At 36.1% G+C, this 24,231-nt stretch overlaps 2 protein-coding genes across 2 annotated transcripts; both read left to right on the top strand.

Annotated features, from left to right (window-relative positions):
* The first annotated feature begins 688 nt into the window (after positions 1–688).
* Positions 689–4,361, top strand: LOC124933468 (protein CHROMATIN REMODELING 4-like). Its single transcript, XM_047473872.1, has 9 exons — positions 689–843; positions 2,028–2,215; positions 2,712–2,813; positions 2,892–3,023; positions 3,088–3,303; positions 3,393–3,499; positions 3,637–3,747; positions 3,908–3,974; positions 4,069–4,361. Exons 2-9 carry the CDS (start codon positions 2,081–2,083, stop codon positions 4,201–4,203), a joined length of 1,005 nt encoding a protein of 334 aa, XP_047329828.1. The 5' UTR covers positions 689–843; positions 2,028–2,080; the 3' UTR covers positions 4,204–4,361.
* A 9,428-nt stretch (positions 4,362–13,789) lies between these two features.
* Positions 13,790–14,889, top strand: LOC124933471. Its single transcript, XM_047473875.1, has 5 exons — positions 13,790–13,946; positions 14,037–14,143; positions 14,281–14,391; positions 14,538–14,604; positions 14,689–14,889. Exons 1-5 carry the CDS (start codon positions 13,821–13,823, stop codon positions 14,821–14,823), a joined length of 546 nt encoding a protein of 181 aa, XP_047329831.1. The 5' UTR covers positions 13,790–13,820; the 3' UTR covers positions 14,824–14,889.
* Positions 14,890–24,231: the final 9,342 nt, after the last annotated feature.

Genomic DNA, 24,231 nt, shown 5'->3' on the forward strand with positions numbered 1-24,231 from the left:
CCATGTGCAGAAAAGATAAAAAAAAAATCAGGTAAATGACTATATTCGACAAATTTTTGTCCCAAACATTAACATGTACCTGATCTAAGCCTAATGATATGTTAGATAACAAAAAAAAAATAATCCTTCTTATTTCTTATTTATATTTATTATTTTGATTTGGTAATTGGATATAAAGTTATCAACATTAAAAAGATTTTAGTATTTTCATTATATTGTAATAATGAAAGTTTATAATAGTTATATTTGAAGTCTTTGTTTAAACATTTGAATTCTTAAAACTACAAAGCATTTCCATGTTCGATATCGTACTAGATTAGCGAATCTGTGTAATTGATCTTACTCGTGCAGGCAGTGTACTGTTCATCGTTATGGGGCTATGGCTGTTCAAGACTTGAAGACTATTAAGAAAGAGATGGCGAGCAATCTACTTTTTTTCAATCACACGCAGGAATGCATTCTTATTAGTCGGAATTCCGCACTAGTTCGTGAAGAAGTTATCCGAGAAGAAGCTTGGAGATTGAGTTACTTGATAGTATATATGAAGAGCCCGTTAGAATCTATCACATTTGAGATTTAAAGACGGGCGGGCGTCAAGGGAGAAAGTAGAAACAGAATGGGAATCAAAATGGTATATGTAAATGTAATGCCAAGTGGCTCATCGCAATTAAGGAGTATAATCTGCTTTACATTCAGTTCTTGGACCGGCTCACCCTTCTCAACCCCAAATTTCTACCTTTTCAACAACCCTCCTCTTAACCCCTTTCATATATATACATCAACGCTGTTCTTCACTTGTTATCTTAACCCTAAAGCTTATCTGCGTCCAGCGGCTGCTATCAGGTGATCCCATTTCGCTTTTTTCCAAGTTGTCTTTCATTTCCGGTAGTTTAATCCGATTTCTAGTTCAATTAAGCCCTTGTTTTCTTTACTTCTTCTTCTCCTTAGAATTTACAGCTATAAACGTGTTTCTGTTTTCATGGATATGGTTTTGATCTTGTTTTTATCGATCTTTAATTCAGAGAATGAAACTGCATTTGATCTGAAGTAGTAATGTGCTAAGAAGAGAGGAATTCTAGTTCTTTCTCTTACCTGATCTTTGTTATGGTTTTGACTGTAATTAAAAATGTGAGTTTCGAAATATATGCAGCCAGTCCATGAAAAGCATCAGGTAATTGACAAGTGAAATCCAGCTTCAATTGATGGTTGGTTGATTGTATGGTTATCTTCAAATAGTACTTGATTTGGGATCCATGTTAGGTTTACATGTTAATGGTTTTGTCGACGCCTTTATTTCTCAACTTCCTGTAACAGATTCTTCTTCTTCGAACTATGATATTGTTGTGAAGTTGCTCACTTCGACAGATACCTATTTGACAACGATATATCTTTTCATGCTGTATTTTTCAATCAACCGAACTATTTTTTCATATGAATATACTACAACCCTTTACAAACTTAGAGGGAAAGTGATTATAAAGTTTATTTGTTTACGTGGCCAAAGAATCTAACAAAAAAAAGCTTCTTGTTAGATGTTATCAAAAGAAACATCGATCATTAATACTATGGCTTAGATTCGTCGTGTTTACATATACAAAGAATGCTCTATGAAGTTGCTAGTGGGCTTAGTTGTTGATCACTTTTTGGAAAATTACTATTTTGTATTCAATCATAACTCTTCATGTTTTTCTTTTTCCCGACGTATGAAATTGGAGAATCATTTTAAACGACATTTGACAGCAATTGTTTTCAATAAGGGTGAAGAAATCAGAAAGAACTTCACCACAAGCTGATTGAACCTTAATGGTTCACAATAAGTATATTTCTTTACTGGCATGAATATCGGCGTTTGACCCTTGGCTTTGTTGTTAGCATTTAAAATTCATTATTAACCAATGATATAAGGAAATACTTTTCCTCTTGCAACCTCAATCCTTTTTATCATGTTGTTTAATCAATTTACCTTCATCCCACTGATGGGTGAATGAACTCAACAATAGCTAACAATTCAATGTTAATTACTGTAGGAAGTTGAAACTTGTAACTTGATCAGTGGAAGATATAACTGCCTTATCAAAGTATGGTCCTCTGTGAAGACATGATGCATAAAAATGGAAACTATCATTGTGAATCAGGTGTTATGGAGGAGACTGGACAACAAAGTCTCGTAGATCTTAATCTGGAGTTAGTGCTTCCTAAAATAGGAGAGGATGGGGTGAGATTCGTTCTTTATTTTGAACTTCACTTATCATATAAGTGGTTGGGAACTAATCCTTTTTGCACCACCAGTTTCTATTAGTTGAACTATTGTTGCATTTGGAAACTTGATTTCTGTACCCTATTTTGTTAGTTTCATATAGTGGCGATATCTTTAACTACTTTAGCGGCGATCTTGACTTTTAATGGCGGTGTTTTATGCTACCTTTTGTTTTTCCTGCGATTTTGTCTTTGTTTCTTTTACCGGCGATTTTGAACTTGGGTAAAATTATTCTCATTTTTTTCTTCTCTTTACTGGAAACTTTATCAAGAAGAATGTAAGATATGATTAGACATGGTTCTTGTGTGGTTAGATTTTAGAATAAATTGGCCACTTTAGGAAAAGGATAATGATATTTATTTTTCTTCGATTGTAGAGGATAATGGGGAAAACATTAAATTTGCACATTTGCAAATTTTCATTCTAATTTAGTTTATTTTCATCCCATTAACAGAGCTACTATGACTGTGTTGTTTGTGACGATGGAGGAGATCTGTTATGTTGTGATATTTGCCCAAATGTTTATCATCTAATGTGCCTCAACCCGCCTCTAGAGGTACACAACCTTTACATTGTTTTGTTTTTTCCATCTAAACTTTTTTGTAGTCACTAAGCGGACAGTTATCCTTTGAAGCATGTTCCTTTGGGAGAGTGGCGATGCTCAAACTGCAAGGAGAGTAATCCTTCAGTATATGCTGATGATAAAATAGAGCAGGATGTCAAAATCTCGAAAATGGGAAAGGCGACTATTGCACCTCTTAATGGGGTATGTTCTTAACTCATCTCTTAATCTGACTTCAATCATGACTCATTTCTCAATTTTTCTTCAGGATGGTGTTGATGAAGCCTGTCTGAGTAGAAAAGAGGAGTCATGCAGTGAACTGGAACATCTTAAAGTTTATAGAAGAAACAGGTTCAAGATGCAAGCTAGGAAAGAAGAGGATGATGTTAAAAAGAATAAGAGTGAAGCAAATGAGGCAAGAAATCTTCTCGCTGAAGAAGTAACTGGGAGTCTTCCGAACCTTTCAAACATGAATACTACCACAGTAAGTACAGAAGCTTCCTTTTACAAGTGATGGTAAATAGAGTATTTTTTTAGACTGTTTATTGAATTAACTGTTGTGCTTCATTGTAGTCGAAGCTTGATAAGCCAACAGGAAAGAAGGACAAGGGCGAGATCATGCCTCTTGATTTTCTTGCTGATGTCTGCACAAACTCTAGCTTCAAAAATATATGTGAAACGTAAGCATTGCGGAAGGCCAAAAAAGAGGGGTGTGCATAGCTGAAAGCATGCACGTCCTTTATTTATTTATTATTTATTATTAATTTTTTACCATTTTGCGCAATTCTTAAATGATGGAAGCTAATTAAATTCACAGGTCTTCCATCAAAAAAGCATTTGAAACCAATAAGAAATCTGTTAATATGCACAAGAAAAGTGAACAGAGAAAACCTTCCCAGTTCGCTGTGCAATATTTGGAAACCAAGACGTAAGTTCCATCCAGTTGATTAATTGTTCATTTCATTCAATCTGTTGACAATACCTGTCCTTTATTCATTTCATTCACTTTGGATTGGAGTCCGCAAGCATGGACAAAGCTCCTGGGAAATTATCCTCAATGACCCAACATTGAAATTTTCCTATTTCAGGACTCCAACTTCCTTAGCAAAGAGGCGGAGATTTGAAAGACAGAATGGTCAATCTGAAATTGTTCAGGTGAACAACTCTCTACAATTACTCCTTTAAGATGATCAAAACCTAGTTTGCTTGCTCACTGTCTATCAGTTGATTTATTTTCTTTTTCCTACAGGTCCCTTGTTCAGATAGCTCGTCCCTACTGTCTAAGAAACTGGCATCTCAAGATCCCGATACTGGCAAGGATGAATCAGAACTTACTCTTAAAGACTTGGTTAATAAAAGAAAGGGCACCATAAGGAAAGAATGACCAAGATTTTAATTTATTTGTTAAATTACCAGATTGTGGCATCATCTTTATATCCTGTCAACTTGGATGAAGATTTTTTATGGTTCTTGTTGGATTTGATCTTAGACTGTGCTTGGAACTGTAAAATCGGATTTCAATTCAAACTCTAATTCTATGAATTTTAATCAAAAGCTTTATCCTACTGGTGCTGGCAGTGTGCTGTTGAAAAGCTTTATCCTGAAGCAAAAGTATAATTAGTCCATGGATTAACAACAATGTATTCTATTATAACTTAGGTAAAGAGAGTTTTAACAGATCAAGACTTAGGTGAAGAAAGAGATTTTATAACTTAGATTTCTATTTCTTGAGTTATTGTTGCTTGTAGAAAGCTGATTTATATGTCCCAAGATTTTCTATTTATTGAGTTATTATTGCTAGTGGAAAGCTGATTTATATGTCCACTGTTTCATATACCTAGCGATATTAACAATTATACAACATCTTTTACTATAGATGGGTAAATTGACTGATTTTTAACGGGGATCTCCCAACCTTACTGATTGGAAGATCACCTTCTATCGCAGTCTGGCTCACGTTGAGGATGAAAGACTTGTTAGCCTTGTCTAAACTGTTTTGAATGTTGCAATACATCCGTAGAACGATAACAATTTTTTTCTAATTGTCTCCCCTAATTGCAATACCAGTGTTATTTACCACTCGATCCTTCATAAGTTGCCAACAAATTTCCCCTGATAGAAAAGTGCACAGAGAAAATTCAACGGGGGAAATTGTTTTGTTGTACAATATCTAGTTACAAGAAGAGTAATATGTTCTAGAGAAACCAGGTTATTTTCTGTTAAAATCTCAAATCTATGTTCTTGACTTGCCTCTTTATAACTTCAATCATAGCATTTTAATTATTTCTTTTGTTCAAGATGGTTTTGAAGAAGCTTGCAAGCAGAAAAGAAGAGAAACACTTAAAAGTTTATAGAAGATTCAAGTTCAAGAGGCAAACCAGAAAAAATAACGATGTTAAAGTTTATAATAAAAGATCCAAGTTGAAGAGGCATATTAACAAGAAAAAATAAAAAGAAGAAAGAAGCACAAATTCAATTAAAGATTCTCACTGAAAAAGTAACTATAAGTTTGCTTAAGCTTTTAAGCATGAAAAATACCACAGTGAGCTTATTTTTCCAAGTGATGCTAAATAACATCTAACTTGTTAATTTCTATAGGAACATAATTTCTGATAGGAGGTCTGATTTGTATAATTGTTGAGGATGGTTTAAAGTGATTTCGAGCACTTAACAGTTTTGTGTTTTGTACTTACGACTTTGTTTCCAAATATTGCATAGCGAACTAGGAAGGTTTTCTCTGCGCTAATTAGAAGATTTTTTTTGTTGGTTCCAAATGGTTTTTTAATGGAAGACCTATGAATTAAAGTATCTCCATAATTTGAAAATTGTGCAAATGAGAAAAATAAAATAAAGGACGAACATGCATATGTTTAATTCCGTAATGCTTAAGTTTCACATATGTTTTTGAACCGAGAGTACGTGGAGACATCAACATGCAAATCAAGAGGCGTGATCTAGCCCTTGTCCTTCTTTCCTGTTGGCTTATCATGGCAAGTTGTGTCATGTTTGGACTACTTGAAGCACAATTAGTTAATTCAAACTAATTATTCAATAAATAGTCAGATTAAGAGATGAATTAAGAACATACCCCACTAAAATGTGCAATATAGTCGTCTTTTCCATTTTCGAGATTTTAACATCCTGCACTATTTTATCATCATCATATACTGAAGCTCAAGGCTTTTTCTCCTTGCAGTTTGAGCATCAGCACTCTTCCGAAGGAACAAACTTCAAATGATAATCGTTTGTTTAATGACTACAAAGAAGTTTAGATGAAAAAATAAAATAATGTACAAGGTTTTGTACTTCTAAGGGCGGATTAAGTCACCCTAGATAATAATCGTTTAAGCAAATATCACAACATAAAAGATCTAATCCATGGTCACAAACAACACTCATAATAACTCTATAAATGGGAATAAGAAAATAGCAACTAAATTAAAATGAAAATTTTCAAATGTGCAAATTTAATATTTCTCCCCATTTCCTTGACAATCGAAGAAAAATAAACATTGTTATCTTCTTTAAAGTGATCAATTTAATTTCAAAGAACCATCTCTAATCATTCCATACATTCTTATAAAGTTTCCAATAAAGAAAAATAGATAATAGAATAATATTGCAGAAGGCCAAAAATCGCGTTAAAACGAAAAGTGACAAAAACAAATAAAGTTAAGACCGCCGCTTTTGTAGTAAAAGATATGATAAAATTGTTAATATCGCTAGCCAGTTATGCAAGACTAAACACAATAGGACACGAAAATTAGGTTTCCTAATGCAAAACTAGTTCAACTAATAGAAACTGGTGGTAAAAAAAATTATGTTCCCAATAGCTCATATGACGAGTGAAGATCCAAATAGAGAATGAATCTTACCATATCCTCTCTTATTTTAGGAGTCACTAAATCTAAAATCTAGATTGAGAGGATCTATGAGATTTTATTGTCCAGTAATTCATTTTTAACTATTTCAATTAATCCCACATTTATTTAAATGGTCTGTATTTATTTTGATCCAACTTTTAATTTTTAATTTTTTTATCTATATATAATGGTCTTATATATATTTATACTTTATATTTTATACAGAGATAAATAAATGAAAAAGTCTTAACAAATTAATATGTAACCGAAATATACATATATTAAAGATACTATGATGATGGACATACAAACATTAATTTGGTGACAAGATTATTTAATTAGAAGCGGTGTTTATATTCCCTTATCTTTTTTTATAAAAAATAAACATATAAATATAATACTGATGAAAATATTGTAAATATATGAGTGATGTAATATGATGAGAAATGATAAAGTGATTATTACAAAAAAAATAATGTGCGCACTTCTATTAATCAATCTCTAGCATTTTCTTTATTTTATATCTTTCTTTTCTTCTTCACTTTCTCCTTTGTCACATGCGATTTCCGTTCTCCCTTCGACTATCGTTCTTTAATCTTGATTCGGAAGAATAGTAGGATATTTGAAGCAAAGCACAGAATAACGGACAAAAGAAGAATGAATAGACTATTTCGAGGTGATCTTGAAAACTAAACTTGACAAAGATAGGTAAGAGTCTTAAGTGTATAAGACTATTCATCTAAGATGCTCCATTGATATAAGGTATCTATCTGTGTTGTGTCTTTTTCAGAAAAGGTTTTATCAAGTCCTAAAGAGTTCAAAAGAAGTCCATAGATAAAATTGATTTTGGTTATTGAAATAATCAATTATATTTATTTTATATGAATTAGTTTGAATGTGCAGTTTGAAAACATGTTGAAAGGGGTAGACCATCAAGTTCCAAAATGTTATTGAGAACCCTTTAAAGGCACGACAAGTCTGGAAAGTCCCCTTCGCATGTTTTCTGCCTGTTGATTTTGCCTTTTTGCCGTCGATTACGGGATTTCCTGCTTGACTGCGATGTAACACATCAAATAAGGCTTTCATTGTTACAGCTATTAACGCTTCCGCCCACTCATAGGACTAAATTAAGTATGGACAGGCTTTTTGACACCTGGGTCCTTTTTTATTTTACCTTTTTCGTCAAGGATCTCCAAGACGCTCGACCAGAGGGAGAGGATCGAAGGTTCGGGATCGTCAGTCCGCCCCTATAGATGTAAAGACTTTACTTCACTGAACCAGCCAGCACTACTATATTTGTAGGCTCCTACCACTCGTCCCTCTTTTACGAAAATCCGGGGATTTCCTGGGTAGTTCCCAATGTTTGGCACTTTCCATACTTCATGGGTGCAACATCAACAAATTCGCTTATGATCAAGTTACAACCTAAGACAGGGAAAAACAACACATTTGCAGACTCTGAAAGGTCAATTTCAATAGTAATTGTCTTCTTCTTAAATGAACCAATTTTAGATCTCTCTTGAATTTAATTGAAGTTACATAAAACTTTGTTGTGTTCAAATAACATTTCAATTTGTTACTTAAACTTGAAACGTGCATGTGATGTTCTCTAAACATCGTTGTCATTTTCTAAAAATCGTCCTCAAAATGTCGTTGTCATGTTCTTAAGATAGCATTGTCATATTCTCAAAATAGCGTTGTCATTTTGTCCAAACAGCGTTGTCATGTTAGCAAAAGTAGCATGTAATGTTGTGAAAATTATAAACTATTTTGATTTAGAAAGATAATTAATGTAAATTTGTGTTAGGTATGTTCAGAGGTGTTTGCATTAAACGTGTTAAAGTTGTTTTTGTATGTTTTTAAGTTTCATTAGTTTAAGACGTTTATATCATGTTCTTAAAACAAAGTTCTAATGTTTTTAAATGTGACATTTCGCATCTCCATCATTATCTTCAGCGTAATAATTACATAATTCTTTTTTATCCACACTTCACTCCTACACACTTCATTATTATCACACTTCACTATTTCTCACACTTCTTTTTTTATTATAAAAAAATTATTTCTTTTTAATCACTATTTTATCTTCATCTTCAACTATCAAAATTCCCTCTCATTAGTTCTTCATCTCCATCTCTTTATATACTTAATTGTCATGTTATAAATATGTTGTATTAATTGTATCATATAAAAAATTATACAATGAAGACAAGTATTACAAAAACGTCAAATATAACAGATTAACATGCCGTGTAGAAGATTGAGGGAACATAATCTATCGAGGAGAAATTATTTTAATGAGATATAGTGTTTTTATAAGCAAAATATTTTGTTATTCTTTATGCCTAAGTGAGAACACTACTTAACCAGAATTTATAATTATAAAATGTTATTAGTTTCTTTTTTTCTTGATTTTTTTCCTAAACTGTAATAATCACTTAATTATGAAGTTTTTATACTTAAATTTGAAACTAACATACCAAATCTAATTCACTTTAACCATGTACGCCTTTTATTAAGCATTTATTACATTAGAATATATGAATTACCTAAAAACACATTAAACACAATTTAATTAAGCATATATTAATACATTTGTCAATTCAATGGTTATAAAACAAAAGAGAAATTTCATTTAAGATACATTTGTCAATTTCAATATTTTTAATGCAAGACAATGGTTCAAACTTAAAAAAAAAAACTTCAATATTTTTAATATAAGACAATTAAACATACAAATTGTCAATTTCTAATTCAAATGTATATGCTTCTTATTTTAATATAAGAAACATGACATTCCAATTTAATAAACATGAAATTTCAGTTTAATACAACATGACTACGTTGTTTTGAGAACCTAACAACTTTTTTCTCGTATAAAAACATTTCAATATTTTTAATTCAAAACAATTGAACGTACAAATTGTCAATTTCTAAATCAGATGTATATGTTTTTTATTTTAGTTTAAAAACATAACATCCCGGATTATTAAGTATGATATTTCAATTTAATAATATTAAATTTCAATTTTGATACATACACCATGATAAACATTATAACACTCTTTTTGATAATATGACATCGTTTTAAGAACATGAGTTTTAAAAATATGCATTATTTTATAAACATGACATTGCATCATTTATAACATGATAATTAATTTTTCACAACACATAAATATTTATAACATAATAAGCAGTTTTCATAACATGATAATCCAATATTTATAACATGAAAACACAATTTTCATAGCAGGATTCAACTTCAACCTAGTTTCAAAATGTTTTAAGACATTAGGATATTTTAACAAAACACAATCATTAAAATTCTACAAATAGTCATTAAAACCTGTTTGTTAATTTTCAATGACTACATGGAGAAACGAAATACTAACAAACTGCACACGGACTTTCAATTTATAGAATAACCGTCAGATTTGTAAATGCTGAATACATCATGTTGTACTGTTATACAAAACGGAAGAGGAGGAAGTTTCTGCAATTTGAGATTGAGAGAGAGAAAAAGGATGTTAACGAAGGAAAAGGGTTTGGGGAGAGAGAAGAAGGATCTAGGGTTTGGTTTGAAGGGAAAGAAGTGGCCTGACAACACATGGAGGAGCTACCTGATATCATCCTTCATCAGAAAACCCCACGAAATCAATTTCGTTTCTCCCAACTTATTCCCTGAAGGAAGGGCTTACATGGGATTCATCCGCTCAGCACTTCATCGTCGTCTCCATTCATCAACGAACCATTCACTCCATCTGACCTCCCGATTGCCAACGTAACCAATTCAGCCGGGAACTTCATTTGGAAGATCACGATAGACGGGCATCCCTCAATTTTATCCAGATCCCCTGCGTTTACCTTCAATAAAGTTGATCCTGAGTCGTCCTTCAGTTTCTGCGGCTTAAACGGGGTAGTCTACATCAACAAAGGATACCTCCTCGCCGTGCAATCGAATACGGGCACGTGAACGACGGTATGCGGGGAGATGTTGAACGTGAATCGCTTAGCATAGTGGAGATTGAATCGGTGAAGGAGACGAATGAAGACTCCGTTTGGGTGTTTATTCTTATTGGATTGGGTTTGGTTTATTTCTTGATTTGGAGATTTCAAATGCGTCAGCTTGCCACAAACATGAACAAGAAAATTGCTTAAGAGAACGAACGATCATACACACAGTTTATCCAGTTTTTAATTTAGGCTTGTTTATTTTATGATTTTCAGTTCTTCATCCTGAATTGAAACCTTTCTTTGTTGTGTATGACTCCTTTCAATTTCTAATCATATACAAGTTCTTTTCCCAATTTGATTCCTCTTGTTCACACTGAAATGGATGTAAAACTGTTCATATTGATTACCCCCTTTATGCAAGATTGTGTTAAGTCAGTCCCATGAAACTATTTGAAAACGCTTGATCATGCATGATCTTCAGGTGCTATTCTCTAATACCCTTGAATGGGCATTCTTTGTTTTCTCTTTTTCTTTGAAAAAGATCGTTGCTTTACCAATTTCTCATGCCACTCTTGTATGAAGGAAGGAGTACGAGGAGCAAAATACAAACGATTGAATTTGAGCAAAGGATAGAACTAAGACGTGGAAACAGAAAGGGTAATGCCAAGTGGCTCATTGCAATTAAGGAATATAATCTGCTTTACATTCAGTTCTTGCACCCATTCACTCCTTTCTAAAGCCCAATTTTTTTTCTACCCATTTGTCTCATTCTCTCTCTATGACAGCCCTTTTCACCCTTCATTAAATCAACGCTATTCTTCACTTGCGTGATCGGCTCATTTTAACCCTAAAGCTTTCCTTCGTCCGGCTGCTGCTATCAGGTGATCCCATTTCGATTTCTTGCTAGATAACTTTCATATCCGCTAGTTGAATCCCATTTCTAGTTGAATTACGCCCTTGTTTTCCTTATTTCTTCTTCTCCTTAGAGTTTACAGCTATAAACATGTTTCTGTTTTCATGGATATGGTTTTGTTTGGATCGATCTTTACTTCATTTCTGTTTTCCCAAATGGAGATTCAGAGATTGAAATTGCATTTGATCTGAAGTTGTAATGTGCTAAGATGAGAGGAATTCTAGTTCTTTCTCTTACCTGATCTTTGTTATGGTTTCGACTGTAATTATAAAGATGAGTTTCGAAATATATGCAGCCAGTCCATGAAAAGCATCAGGTAATTGACAAGTGAAATCCAGCTTCAATTGATGGTTGGTTGGTTTGTATGTTTATCTTCAAATAGTAATTGATTTGGGATCCATATTAGGTTTACATGTTAATGGTTTTGTCGATGCCTTTATTTCTCAACTTCCTGTAACAATTCTTCTTCTTCGAACTCTGATATTATTGTGAAATTGCTCACTTCGACAGGTACCTATTTGACAACGATATATCCTTTCATGCTGTATTTTTCAATCAACCGAACTACTTCTTCATATGAATATACTACAACCCTTTACTAACTTAGAGGGAAAGTAGTTATAAAGTTTATTTAGCCAAAGAATCTAACAAAAATAAGCTTCTTGTTAGATGTTATCAAAAGAAACATCGGTCATTAATACTATGGCTTAGATTCGTTGTGTTTACATATACAAAGAATGCTCTATGAAGTTGCTAGAGAACTTAGTTGTTGGAAAATTACTATTTCCTATTCAATCATAACTCTTCATGTTTTTCTTTTTCCCGGCGTTTGGAATTGGAGAAGCATTTTAATCCGACATTTGACTGCAATTGTTTTTCGACAAGCTGATTGAATTTTAATGGTACACAATAAGTATAGTTTTTTACTGTCGTACATAGCATGAATAGCGGCGTTTGACCCTTGGCTTTGTTGTTAGCATTTATAATTCATCCTTAACCAATGATGTAAGGAAATATTTTTCCTCTTGCAACCTCAATCCTTTTTATCATGTTGTTTAATGAATTTACCTTTAGTCCACTGATGGGTGAATGAACTCAACAATAGCTAACAATTCAATGTTAATTACTATAGGAAGCTGAAACTTGTAACTTGATCAGTGGAAGAAGATACAAGTGCCTTATCAAAGTATGGTCCTCTGTGAAGACATGATGCATAAAAATGGAAACTATCATTGTGAATCAGGTGTTATGAAGGAGACTGGACAACAAAATCTTGAGTTAGTGCCTCCTAAAATAGGAGAGGATGGGGTGAGATTCATTCTATATTTGGAACTTCACTTATCATATGAGTTGTTGAGAGCATAATCCTTCTTTTTGTTGAACTATCGTTGCATGTGGAAAGTTGATTTTTGTGCCCTATTTTGATTAGTTTCATATAGGTAGCGATATTTTAACAATTTGACCATGTCATTTACTACTTTAGCCGCGATCTTGACTTTTAATGGCGGATGCCACCTTTTGTTTTTCCTGCGATTTTGGATTTTGTATCTTTTACCGGCGATTTTGAACTTGGGTAATATTATTCTCAATTCTTTTTTTCTTTATTGGAAACTTTATCAAGAAGAATCTGAGAAATGATTAGACATGGTTCTTGTGTGATTAGATTTTAGAATAAACTGTCCACTTTAGGAAAAGGATGATGATATTTATTTTTCTTCGATTGTAGAGGATAATGGGGAAAACATTAAATTTGCTTTGCAAATTTTCATTCTAATTTAGTTTATTTTCATCCCCATTTACAGAGCTACTATGACTGTGTTGTTTGTGACGATGGAGGAGAACTCTTATGTTGTGATATTTGCCCAAATGTTTATCATCTATGGTGCCTTAACCCGTCTCTAGAGGTACACAACCTTTACATTGTTTTGTTTTTTCCATCTAAACTTCTTTGTAGTCACTAAGCGGACAGTTATCCTTTGAAGCACGTTCCTTTGGGAGAGTGGCGATGCTCAAACTGCAAGGAGAGTAATCCTTCAGTATATGCTGATGATAAAATAGAGCAGGATGTCAAAATCTCGAAAATGGGAAAGGCGACTATTTCACCTCTTAATGGGGTATGTTCTTAACTCATCTCTTAATCTGACTTCAATCATGACTCATTTCTCAATTTTTCTTCAGGATGGTGTTGGTGAAGTCTGTGTGAGTAGAAAAGAGGAGTCATGCAGTGAACTGGAACATCTTAAAGTTTATAAAAGAAACAGGTTCAAGATGCAAGCTAGGAAAGAAGAGGATGATGTTAAAAAGAATAAGAGTGAAGCAAATGAGGCAAGAAATCTTCTCGCTGAAGAAGTAACTGGGAGTCTTCCGAACCTTTCAAACATGAATACTACCACAGTAAGTACAGAAGCTTCCTTTTACAAGTGATGGTAAATAGAGTATTTTTATAGACTGTTTATTGAATTAACTGTTTGTGCTTCATTGTAGTCGAAGCTTGATAAGCGAACAGGAAAGAAGGACAAGGGCGAGATCATGCCTCTTGATTTTCTTGCTGATGTCTGCACAAACTCTCGCTTCAAAAATATATGCGAAACGTAAGCATTGCGGAAGGCCAAAAAAGAGGGGTGTGCATAGCTGAAAGCATGCACGTCCTTTATTTATTTATTTATTATTAATTTTTTACCATTTTGCGCAATTCTTAAATGATGGAAGCTAATACTTAAATTCACAGGTCTTCCATCAAAAAAGCATTTGAAACCAATAAGAAATCTGCTAATATGCACAAGAAAAGTGAACAGAGAAAACCTTCCCAGATCGCTGTGCAACATTTGGAAACAAAGACGTAAGTTCCATCTAGTTGATTAATTGTTCATTTCATTCAATCAACCTTTATTCATTTCATTCACTTTGGATTGGAGTCCGCAAGCATGGACAAAGCTCCTGGGAAATTATCCTCAATGACCCAACATTGAAATTTTCCTATTTCAGGACTCCAACTTCCTTAGCAAAGAGGCGGAGATTTGAGAGACAGAATGGTCAATCTGACATTGTTCAGGTGAACAATTACTCCTTTAAGACGATCAAATCCTAGTTTGCTTGCTCACTGTCTATCAGTTGATTTATTTTCTTTTTCCTACAGGTCCCTAGTTCAGATAGCTCGTCCCTACTGTCTAAGAAACTGGCATCTCAAGATCCCGATACTGGCAAGGATGAATCAGAACTTACTCTTAAAGACTTGGTTAATAAAAGAAAGGGCACCATAAGGAAAGAATGACCAAGATTTACTTTATTTGCTAAATTACCAGATTGTTGCATCATCTTTATATCCGTTCAACTTGGATGAAGATTTTTTTATGGTTCTTGTTAGATTTGATCTTAGACTGTGCTTGGAACAGTAAAATTGGATTTCATTTCAAACAATAATTCTATGAACTTTAATCAAAAGCTTTATCCTTCTGGTGCTGGCAGTGTGCTGTTGAAAAGCTTTATCCTGAAGCAAAAGTAATAATTAGTCCATGGATTAACAACAATGTATTCTATTATAACTTAGGTATAGAGATTTTTAACAGATCAAGACTTAGATGAGGAAAGAGATTTTATAACTTAGATTTCTATTTCTTGAGTTATTGTTCCATGTGGAAATTTGATTTATGTGTCCCAAGATTTTCTATTTATTGAGTTATTGTTGCTCATGCAATGTATTACATATCTAGGCCATGGGCCTTCATGATCACCCAACACTTTATATAGTTTGCCTCACCTTTCTTTATATCATTCTACATTCCTCTCCTCACTAGGTTATGTTTCCGATGTGGGACAATTAAACAACATTCAAAAATCAACAAATCTAGACCATAGGCCTTAAGTTGTTTAGTTGGTTGGACCATTCGTTGTGGACAATTAAACAACCTTTCTAATTTTCATTCTCTTTCCTTCAAAAGCACAATTTTGTTTAAACATATAGACTTTATTTTTTATTTTTTTGTCTTCATTTTGGTTTTTTCTCTCACCTTTAAAAATGAAGTAATAATTTTGTGGATAAAGATATAAAGGTTACTCTCTTTCAATCAAAATCAATATACTATTAAAACCTATAAAATTGACAAGGAGAATATATTGAGTATGTCTATAACCTTGAGGATTTTGGTTGCAAAATAACTTCTAACCATTTTTTGCAGCCTCGGGTTTGTATAGTCTATTCTTCTTAGATATCCTTGAAGTTGCTTCACACGATAATTAGAAGATTGTATGGTAGATTCCGACGACGGAGGCTTGTATCGGATCTATTGAGGAATGGACGCTGAGTACCAGATGGAATAGAAGATTAACCGACACATTTTGGCGGAGAGAAATTACATTAGTTATGGGGCGCTAAAAAGGAGCAACGTCCCCTATGTTCGAAATAATCTTTGGAACCGAAATTACCGGGCTAGATTTCCGGACGAACCGTTCGGTCAGACTGGATTTTGACCGATTCAAAAGTATCCGTAACGAAGTCAGAATCCTAAATTGGTCATTCACCCATTTTGCGGTTTTAACTGCGTATTTTAAAACCTTGTAGACTGGGTCTAATTAAGCTTATTGAAACTAAAAATATGACTTTACACATACACCCCTACAAAGTAGGACCTAGATCGTCGTGGGCCTTAATGATTACCAATTGACCATGTCCAAGTGAGTAAATTGTATAACTGGATTCACATTTCTTTGTATTCATCTACATTTTAATTTGTATTCAGCTTCTGAACTTTTTGTAATTTTAATTTGTCTATTTCTAATAAAATACAATTTTAAGGTTAGAATAATCAAAGCTTTTATGTTGGGCATGAACTCAAGTTCTATTAGAGACGGGCATGGCGTAATTTAAATTCAAATATATATTTTTTTTGCGCAATAATATAGTGTTAATTTACAATAAATTATGATTTTAAATGGTTTTATTCAAAGTTATTTGAGTCGATATATATATAGGCCTTTTCCTACAAAGAAAAATTATTAAGCTTAGTGTGGAAAGCATAAAAAATGGATGATTGGTCTGGCTGCTGGTCTAGCAAGCCTTCCTAGCCGAAACTCTGCTTTAACAATATCCTCGGGTTGTAGGATTTGTTTCTTTCTGACCGTTCCGTTCCGTTCCGTTCCGTCCCTTTGTTAGGAATACCAGAAAATCATTGTTAGGAATACCAGAAAATCAAAGATGCGGGATAACAGCTAGTTTAATATACTCTTCCCTTGTTCACGGGTCTGTATACGTTACACTACAGTAAGAAGAACCCCACTCTCCCTAAAGGATATATATATATATATATATATATATATATATATATATATATATTGTCATTAAATTATTATGCACTAAGTATTCATTTGTTAAATAATAATTCGATGTTTTTAATGTGTCGTAGTATTTGTGGACAAGAAAGGGTACAAAAATGATGGTGGTGGCATAGCTAATGCTCCTCCTAGAGATAGTTAGGGGTGTTCATCGGTTCGGTTTCTTCGAAATATTATTTTTTAGTTAATTCGAAAACCGAACCAAATTTAAATTTAATATTCGGTTCGAATTTCGAATAATTCGAATTCGAACCAAATTCGAATTTAATATTAAGTTCGAATTTCGAATAATTCGCATTCGAACCAAATTCGATTTTCTTTTTTACTTTTATTGTTAAATCTTTAATTCGGATTATTCTAATTCAAAACAAAATTTAAATTATGAAGTTGAACGACGAAGATAGATCATGAATTCAAAATAAGTGTTAAACGACACGAAATTATATCAAGATTTAACAGTTTTGACAATGAAGAAGCTAAGACATAACGAGATTAAATAGATCAAACTTAGAGATGCAGTTGAAGCCTGAAGACTCTTTCATGTAAGAATGTAGAAGATATGTAGTTGAAGCCTGAAGGCTCTTTCATGTGAGAATGAAGATGAAAAGGGAGATGACAACTAAAGATTAAGTTAATTTCATATGAGAATGGAGATGAAATAGGGAGATGACGACTTAAGATTAGGTTAAGAGAATAAAGTTAGGGAGGTTAGAGAGATTATTTGGTTAGGTTAGAGACTAAAAAGGGATTATGTTTAGAATATATATGAGGTGCGCGACTGAGAAATTTTGTTTAGAGAATAAAGATATTTATAGAATAAAGATGAGGTGGGCGGCGCACTGATGCAGCGTGCGTGGCTAGGATGAACCTTTATCAAGATTCGTTGATTCTTACGAATACCGAAAGTTGATAGATATTGAGGAAACCTCGTTTTCTAATTAATAATCTTCCCCTCACAAAGTGTTTTAAGATTCTTTTAAATACTCAAACCCTAGCTTGCAAAAGAAGTAAACAACTTTTAATAAATTGCAAAAAAACACCCGAAACTAATAAAAATGCGATTTTGAGCCCCTAAACGTTTCCGCCCGAAAAACACTAGGCAATCGTCGAAATCTGACACTTGCGAGATATTTTCGGATGCTGCAACTTTCGCATAAACGCCTCTTCGACTCGCACCGCATCATTCCCCCCAGGGTAGAAAAGATTCGTCCTCGAATCTGGAACCGCATCATCCTCATCAGAAGAAGACTCACCCACAAAAGGAACAAGATGCTTCACATTGAACACATCAGAGGTACGCACATGGCTGGGAAGGCGTAAACGATAAGCATTGGGGTTGATCTTCTCCACAATCTCAACAGGACCAATCTTCTTAGCAGCAAGCTTGCTATATTCATGAGCTGGAAAACGATTCTTAGTCAGAATAGCCCACACAAAGTCACCAACTTCAAAATCAACAGCACGCCTTCTCGAATCAGCCTTCTCCTTGTACTTGGCAGTAGCAGCAACCAAGCGGTCATGAGTGGTCTGATGAACCTGAGCCAACTGACCAACAAAATCCGCAGCAGTGGAATGAGGACGCACCTTGCTGGGCAGCGCTAACAAATCAAGAGGAGCACGCGGAGACAGCCCGTAAATCACATGGAAAGGACTGAAACCAGTGGAGCGATTAACAGCATGATTGTGAGCAAACTCGGCCTGAGGCAGCTTCAGATCCCAAGCCTTAGGATGATCCCCAATTAAACTGCGCAGAAGGTTCCCCAAAGACCTATTAACAACTTCAGTTTGGCCATCAGTTTGCGGGTGATAGGCACTGCTAAAATTCAGCTGAGTATTAACCAAACGTCAAAGACTCCTCCAAAAGTGACTCACAAAGCGAGTGTCCCGATCAGAAACTATGGAGGCAGGAAGTCCATGAAGACGATACACATCCCTGAAATAAAGCTGTGCAACAGCCACAACATCAGAGGTTTTCTTGCAGGGAATGAAATGAACCATCTTCGAGAATCGGTCAACCACCACAAAAATCGAATCAGAACCACGCTGGGTACGTGGCAGCCCAAGGACAAAATCCATACTGACATCAGACCATGGTTGAGTGGGAATAGGCAGAGGCAAGTATAACCCGGCATTAGTCGAAGCGCCCTTAGCCAACTGACAAACACGACAACGAGCAACAAAACGCCCCACCTCTTTGCGCATCGAAGGCCAGAAATAAGAAGCTGCAAGAAGCTGGAAGGTACGATCACGCCCAACATGGCCTTCTTTGTGAAGTTCCTGAATCATCCTCAAACGCAGGCTGCAATCTGGAATGCACAGCTGCACACCGCGGAAAAGGAACCCATCCTCCAAGACAAAGTCCCTCGAATCCCCCTGTTGGATGCGAATGAGGACCTGAGAAAAGAAAGGATCATCACGATAGAGGTCCACAAACGAATCAAAGCCGGGTACATGGACACGCATCTCCGCCAACAGCCCATGACGACGACTCAAAGCATCAGCCACGCGATTAGACACACCAGCCTTGTGTTTAATCACAAAAGTAAACTGCTGTAAATAAGAGACCCACGAAGCATGACGATGAGAAATCTTGTCCTGACCACCAAGATGCTTGAGGGAATCATGATCCGTATATAAGACAAACTCCCGCTGAAATAAATAATGACGCCAGTGTTTGACTGCCTGGACAATAGCATAGAACTCAATATCATAGGTACTGAAACGAAGTTTAGCGCTAGACAGTTTCTCACTAAAATAAGCAACAGGACGCCCAGATTGGCTAAGTACAGCCCCAATACCCAATTTCGAAGCATCACAATGTAGTTCAAATGGCTGGGAAAAATCAGGAAGAACCAAAATAGGGGCTGAAGTGAGTCGGTGCTTGATCTCAACAAAGGCAGCCTCGGCATCATCCGTCCAGAAGAACTTAACCCCCTTCATACAATCAGTGATAGGAGTCGTAACACTGCTGAAGTGAGGAATAAAACGCCGATAGAAGGAAGCCAAACCATGAAAACTGCAAACTTCAGTGATCGAAGAGGGGCGGGGCCACTGGTTGACAGCCAGTACCTTACTCGGGTCCACTTTCAGGCCCTCCCGAGACACCACATAACCGAGGAACTGGGTAGAATCAGTAAGAAATGTGCACTTCGAGGAAGCAGCATAGAACTTGTCACGCCGGAGAACAGATAACACCTCACGAAGATGGGAGAGGTGTGCTACCTCGCTGTCACTGTAAATCAAGATGTCGTCGAAGTAAACGACTACAAACTTCCCAATGAAAGGGCGAAGAGCCTGGTTCATCACACGCATAAAGGTGCTAGGAGCATTCGACAGACCAAACGGCATAACCAGCCACTCATATAAGCCCTCACGAGTCTTAAAGGCAGTCTTCCACTCATCACCCATGCGAATACGAATCTGATGGTATCCACTCTTGAGATCCAGTTTGCTAAACACAGAAGCACCACCCAACTGATCCAACAAGTCATCCAACCGGGGAATAGGAAACCGATAACGCACTGTAATCTTGTTGATGGCACGACTATCAATGCACATACGCCAAGACCCATCCTTTTTTGGGGTAAGAAGGGCCGGGACAGCACAGGGACTAAGGCTCTCTCGAATGTGTCCCTTAGCCAGCAAGTCCTCCACCTGTCTACGCAACTCTTCATGTTCTTTGGGACTCATGCGGTAATGAGGACGGTTGGGTAGGGCAGCACCTGGAACCAAGTCAATGTGATGCTGGATATCACGCAAAGGAGGCAAGGCACAAGGCAGATTCTCAGGAAAAACATCTGCAAACTCCTGTAACAGCGGCTGCACTGGAATAGGCACCTCAGAACTAGCACCACAGGTAATCAGCGAACAAAATAGAGCAAACACCATGCCCGATTCGACCATGGCGGTCTGAAAAGGACCCCGAGACAACAAGGTGGTAGGGGGGACGCATGATGAGTGGGGGCAGCACCCTTCTTGGGCTGATTTGGCATCAACACAATCTTGGTACCATGAAATAAGAACGTGTAGGTATTAGCATGCCCATCATGTATAACAGAATGATCAAACTGCCAAGGGCGACCAAGTAAAAGGTGACAAGCATCCATAGGAACCACATCACAATATACAGCATCACGATAATGGGAACCAATGGAAAAATTAACAAGTACGCGCTTGGAAACTGTAACATCCGTACCTTGACTCAGCCAGGACAGGCGATAAGGCTTGGGGTGAGGTTCAGTGGACAGACCCAGCTTCGAAACTGCAACCTCAGAAATCACATTCTCACAACTCCCAGCATCAATAATGAAGGTGCAAACTTTGCCACCGATGGTACAAGTGGAATGGAACAGATTATTGCATAACCACTCGTTGTCAGGAGCACGAGGGGTTAAACATGATCGACGAATCACCAAAAGGGGGCCAACATCACCAGAAACATACTCCTCTGCTGCCTCATCATCATAAACATCATACACTGGGGCTGAATCTGAAGGAAGAGCAGAGTCAGGATCATCCACCTCAGTAAAAAGACCACGATTGGTGGACTTTGGGTTGCGACACTCTGCTTGGCGATGGCCAACTTCACCACAATTGAAACAACGCAAGCCACCGGGACGTCCCTGCGGGGGGCTGTAGTGCTGCGAGGGGGGGCTGGGGTGGGATGGGCCGGCTGGGAAGAAGAACCAATGCCACTAGTGGGGACAACCTGTTTTCCAAAGCTACCCGAACCGCGCCTGGCTAGCTGTTTCTCAGCCTGTGAAGCACGCTGATGTGCCTCAGAAACAGTCAAGGGATCAAACATATTCAAAATATCCTGCAACTGGAGGCGAAGGCCACCAATATAGCGAGAAACCAACTGGAGAGGGGACTCAGACAGGTCAACACGAGCCACAAAGGTGTAAAACTCAGTGGAATAGTCATCCACGGAACGAGAACCCTGACGAAGATTCTGGAACCGCTGGTACAGGTTACGTTCGTAATTATATGGTAGAAACGCAGCCCTAATATGCTTCCTGAATTTGTCCCAATTCGTGAGCTTTGCCTTACCATGACGAACACGTGTCTGTTTCAACTGCTGCCACCATGCTTGTGCACGACCATGTAAGCGGATCGTAACAAGGGGTACACGACGATCTGCAGGAACTTCCTTGAAATCCATAATCTCTTCAACCTGAGAAAGCCAATCAATAAACTCTTCCGGTGGTAGACTACCATCGAACTTAGGGATGTCCACCCTGAAAGCCTGCTCCCAGCGATGATTGGGGCGTTCAGGGGATCGATTCCGAAGACCACCGAGAGGGTTTTCATCTGTCATCGTAACATCATCCATCCGTTGCGTCAACCATTCAACCTGTCGCCTCAAATCGTCGTTATCACGGCGAAACTCAGCGTTTTCACGTCGCAACTCAGCAAGGTCACCATCATCAGCACCAGGGGTGGGGTTGCGCGGCTGTCTTCGGGGCGGCATACCTCAGGGTCGACTGGAAACTGATACCAACTAATGCAGCGTGCGTGGCTAGGATGAACCTTTATCAAGATTCGTTGATTCTTACGAATACCGAAAGTTGATAGATATTGAGGAAACCTCGTTTTCTAATTAATAATCTTCCCCTCACAAAGTGTTTTAAGATTCTTTTAAATACTCAAACCCTAGCTTGCAAAAGAAGTAAACAACTTTTAATAAATTGCAAAAAAACACCCGAAACTAATAAAAATGCGATTTTGAGCCCCTAAACGTTTCCGCCCGAAAAACACTAGGCAATCGTCGAAATCTGACACTTGCGAGATATTTTCGGATGCTGCAACTTTCGCATAAACGCCTCTTCGACTCGCACCGCATCACGCACCTACTGAGAAATTAGGGTTAGAGAATATAAATGAGATAAGCGGTGGCCAAGAAATTAGGTTTAGAGAATGAAGGTAAACAACGGTTAATTAAGCTACTGACAAACTCCTTACACTTCAAAATAGTTTCAAAACAAAAAAACCTGAGTTTTTGCCATAAATTGTTTTGAACAAATTGATCATCACTCAGACCGAATGATATATTGGGATGACGATTTTAATGTTCTTAGGAGCTTTGTGAAGCTACCTAAGTACTTGGATCAAAGGATCCAAGCCTCCATGAAAATTGCAAAACCTGCAATTTTGATGTTCTTGATAACCGAGAGATCTAACTAGGACCGAGAGGTCCAATCGATAAATTCTAGCCAGTACAGAGATATCTGACCGATGCTTTTTAGCCAGGATCGAGAGGTCTGACCGATGAATTTTACATCTGACCAAGAAGTCAGACCTAGTACCGAGGAGTCTCGCACCCGATCGAGAACTCCCAAACATAGAACTGATGACTCCACCTATGACCGATAAGTCAGACCTAGGACCGAGGAGTCTCGCACCCAACCGAGTACTCCTGAACCTAGGACCGATGAATTCCACCCATGATCGAGGCGTCCGACCGAGAATTCTGGCACCCGACCGAGAATTCTGGCCAAGGACCAAGAAGCCTTAGAACCTTGACTGAGGGACTTCTACACCTCGACCGAGGTTCATGAATCGGAACGAGGGACTCTCGACCAAGACTGAGGGCTTTTTAGCCCTGTCCGATAAAACCGAACACATGACTTAGGACATCAGTCCTAAGGCCTGTTTGATTCCTTTTTTAAAACTCCAAAATTATTTTTGGAATTTTAAAACCCAAAATCATTTTTTAAAAATTCCGAAAAATTAGAATATGATTTCAAACTATTTTTGGGATATTTTAATTTTTTTTTTTTGACAAAAGTTGTTTATGATTTATTTTTAAACTTTAATATCTTTAAATAGTGACGTGCTTTAGGTATTTTCTCATTAGTCATCATCATGAATATGTACTAGCATTTAAATAATTATTGTTACGATTCTTTAAATACGCACAAATCTATGCATGTCTAGGACATGAAAAATAATCGGTTAAAATAAAACGTTATACAACCAATTTTCAAAATCCAATATTTTATAAAATATAGACCGTTATCAAAATAGATACGGAGGATATAACGCGAAAACTCTTTCCCGAGTATCATCAAACTATAAACTTAAAGAAACTCTAGTTAAAATATGTTTGTACATATGTTAGTTTATTGATTTTCAAAAATCAATTGGCGACTCTGTTTTTTAAATAAATAATTTTTTTAAATTAATTATGTTTAATTAATTTAAACAAAGATTTCTAAAAAATAAAATTGTAATTTGATTATGTAAATCTAGAAATTATTAAAATTTGAATCTATTTTTTTTTAATAATTTATTTTAAAAGTTGTCAGAAATTATTTAAAATATTTTAAAATAATATTTTATTTTAAAAAGA

The sequence above is a fragment of the Impatiens glandulifera genome, chromosome 4 (genome assembly GCF_907164915.1).
Source record: "Impatiens glandulifera chromosome 4, dImpGla2.1, whole genome shotgun sequence".
NCBI lineage: Eukaryota > Viridiplantae > Streptophyta > Magnoliopsida > Ericales > Balsaminaceae > Impatiens > Impatiens glandulifera.

What these genes read in the sequence shown, in the direction of transcription:
- LOC124933468 (XM_047473872.1), top strand. Translation starts at nt 2,081, where the DNA reads ATGGTCCTCTGTGAAGACATGATGCATAAAAATGGAAACTATCATTGT. An exon ending in GCCTCAACCCGCCTCTAGAG is followed by an intron (nt 2,814 to 2,891) that starts GTACACAACCTT and finishes TATCCTTTGAAG; the next exon opens with CATGTTCCTTTGGGAGAGTG. An exon ending in TTCAAAAATATATGTGAAAC is followed by an intron (nt 3,500 to 3,636) that starts GTAAGCATTGCG and finishes TTAAATTCACAG; the next exon opens with GTCTTCCATCAAAAAAGCAT.
- LOC124933471 (XM_047473875.1), top strand. Translation starts at nt 13,821, where the DNA reads ATGCAAGCTAGGAAAGAAGAGGATGATGTTAAAAAGAATAAGAGTGAA. An exon ending in CAAACATGAATACTACCACA is followed by an intron (nt 13,947 to 14,036) that starts GTAAGTACAGAA and finishes GCTTCATTGTAG; the next exon opens with TCGAAGCTTGATAAGCGAAC. An exon ending in TTCAAAAATATATGCGAAAC is followed by an intron (nt 14,144 to 14,280) that starts GTAAGCATTGCG and finishes TTAAATTCACAG; the next exon opens with GTCTTCCATCAAAAAAGCAT.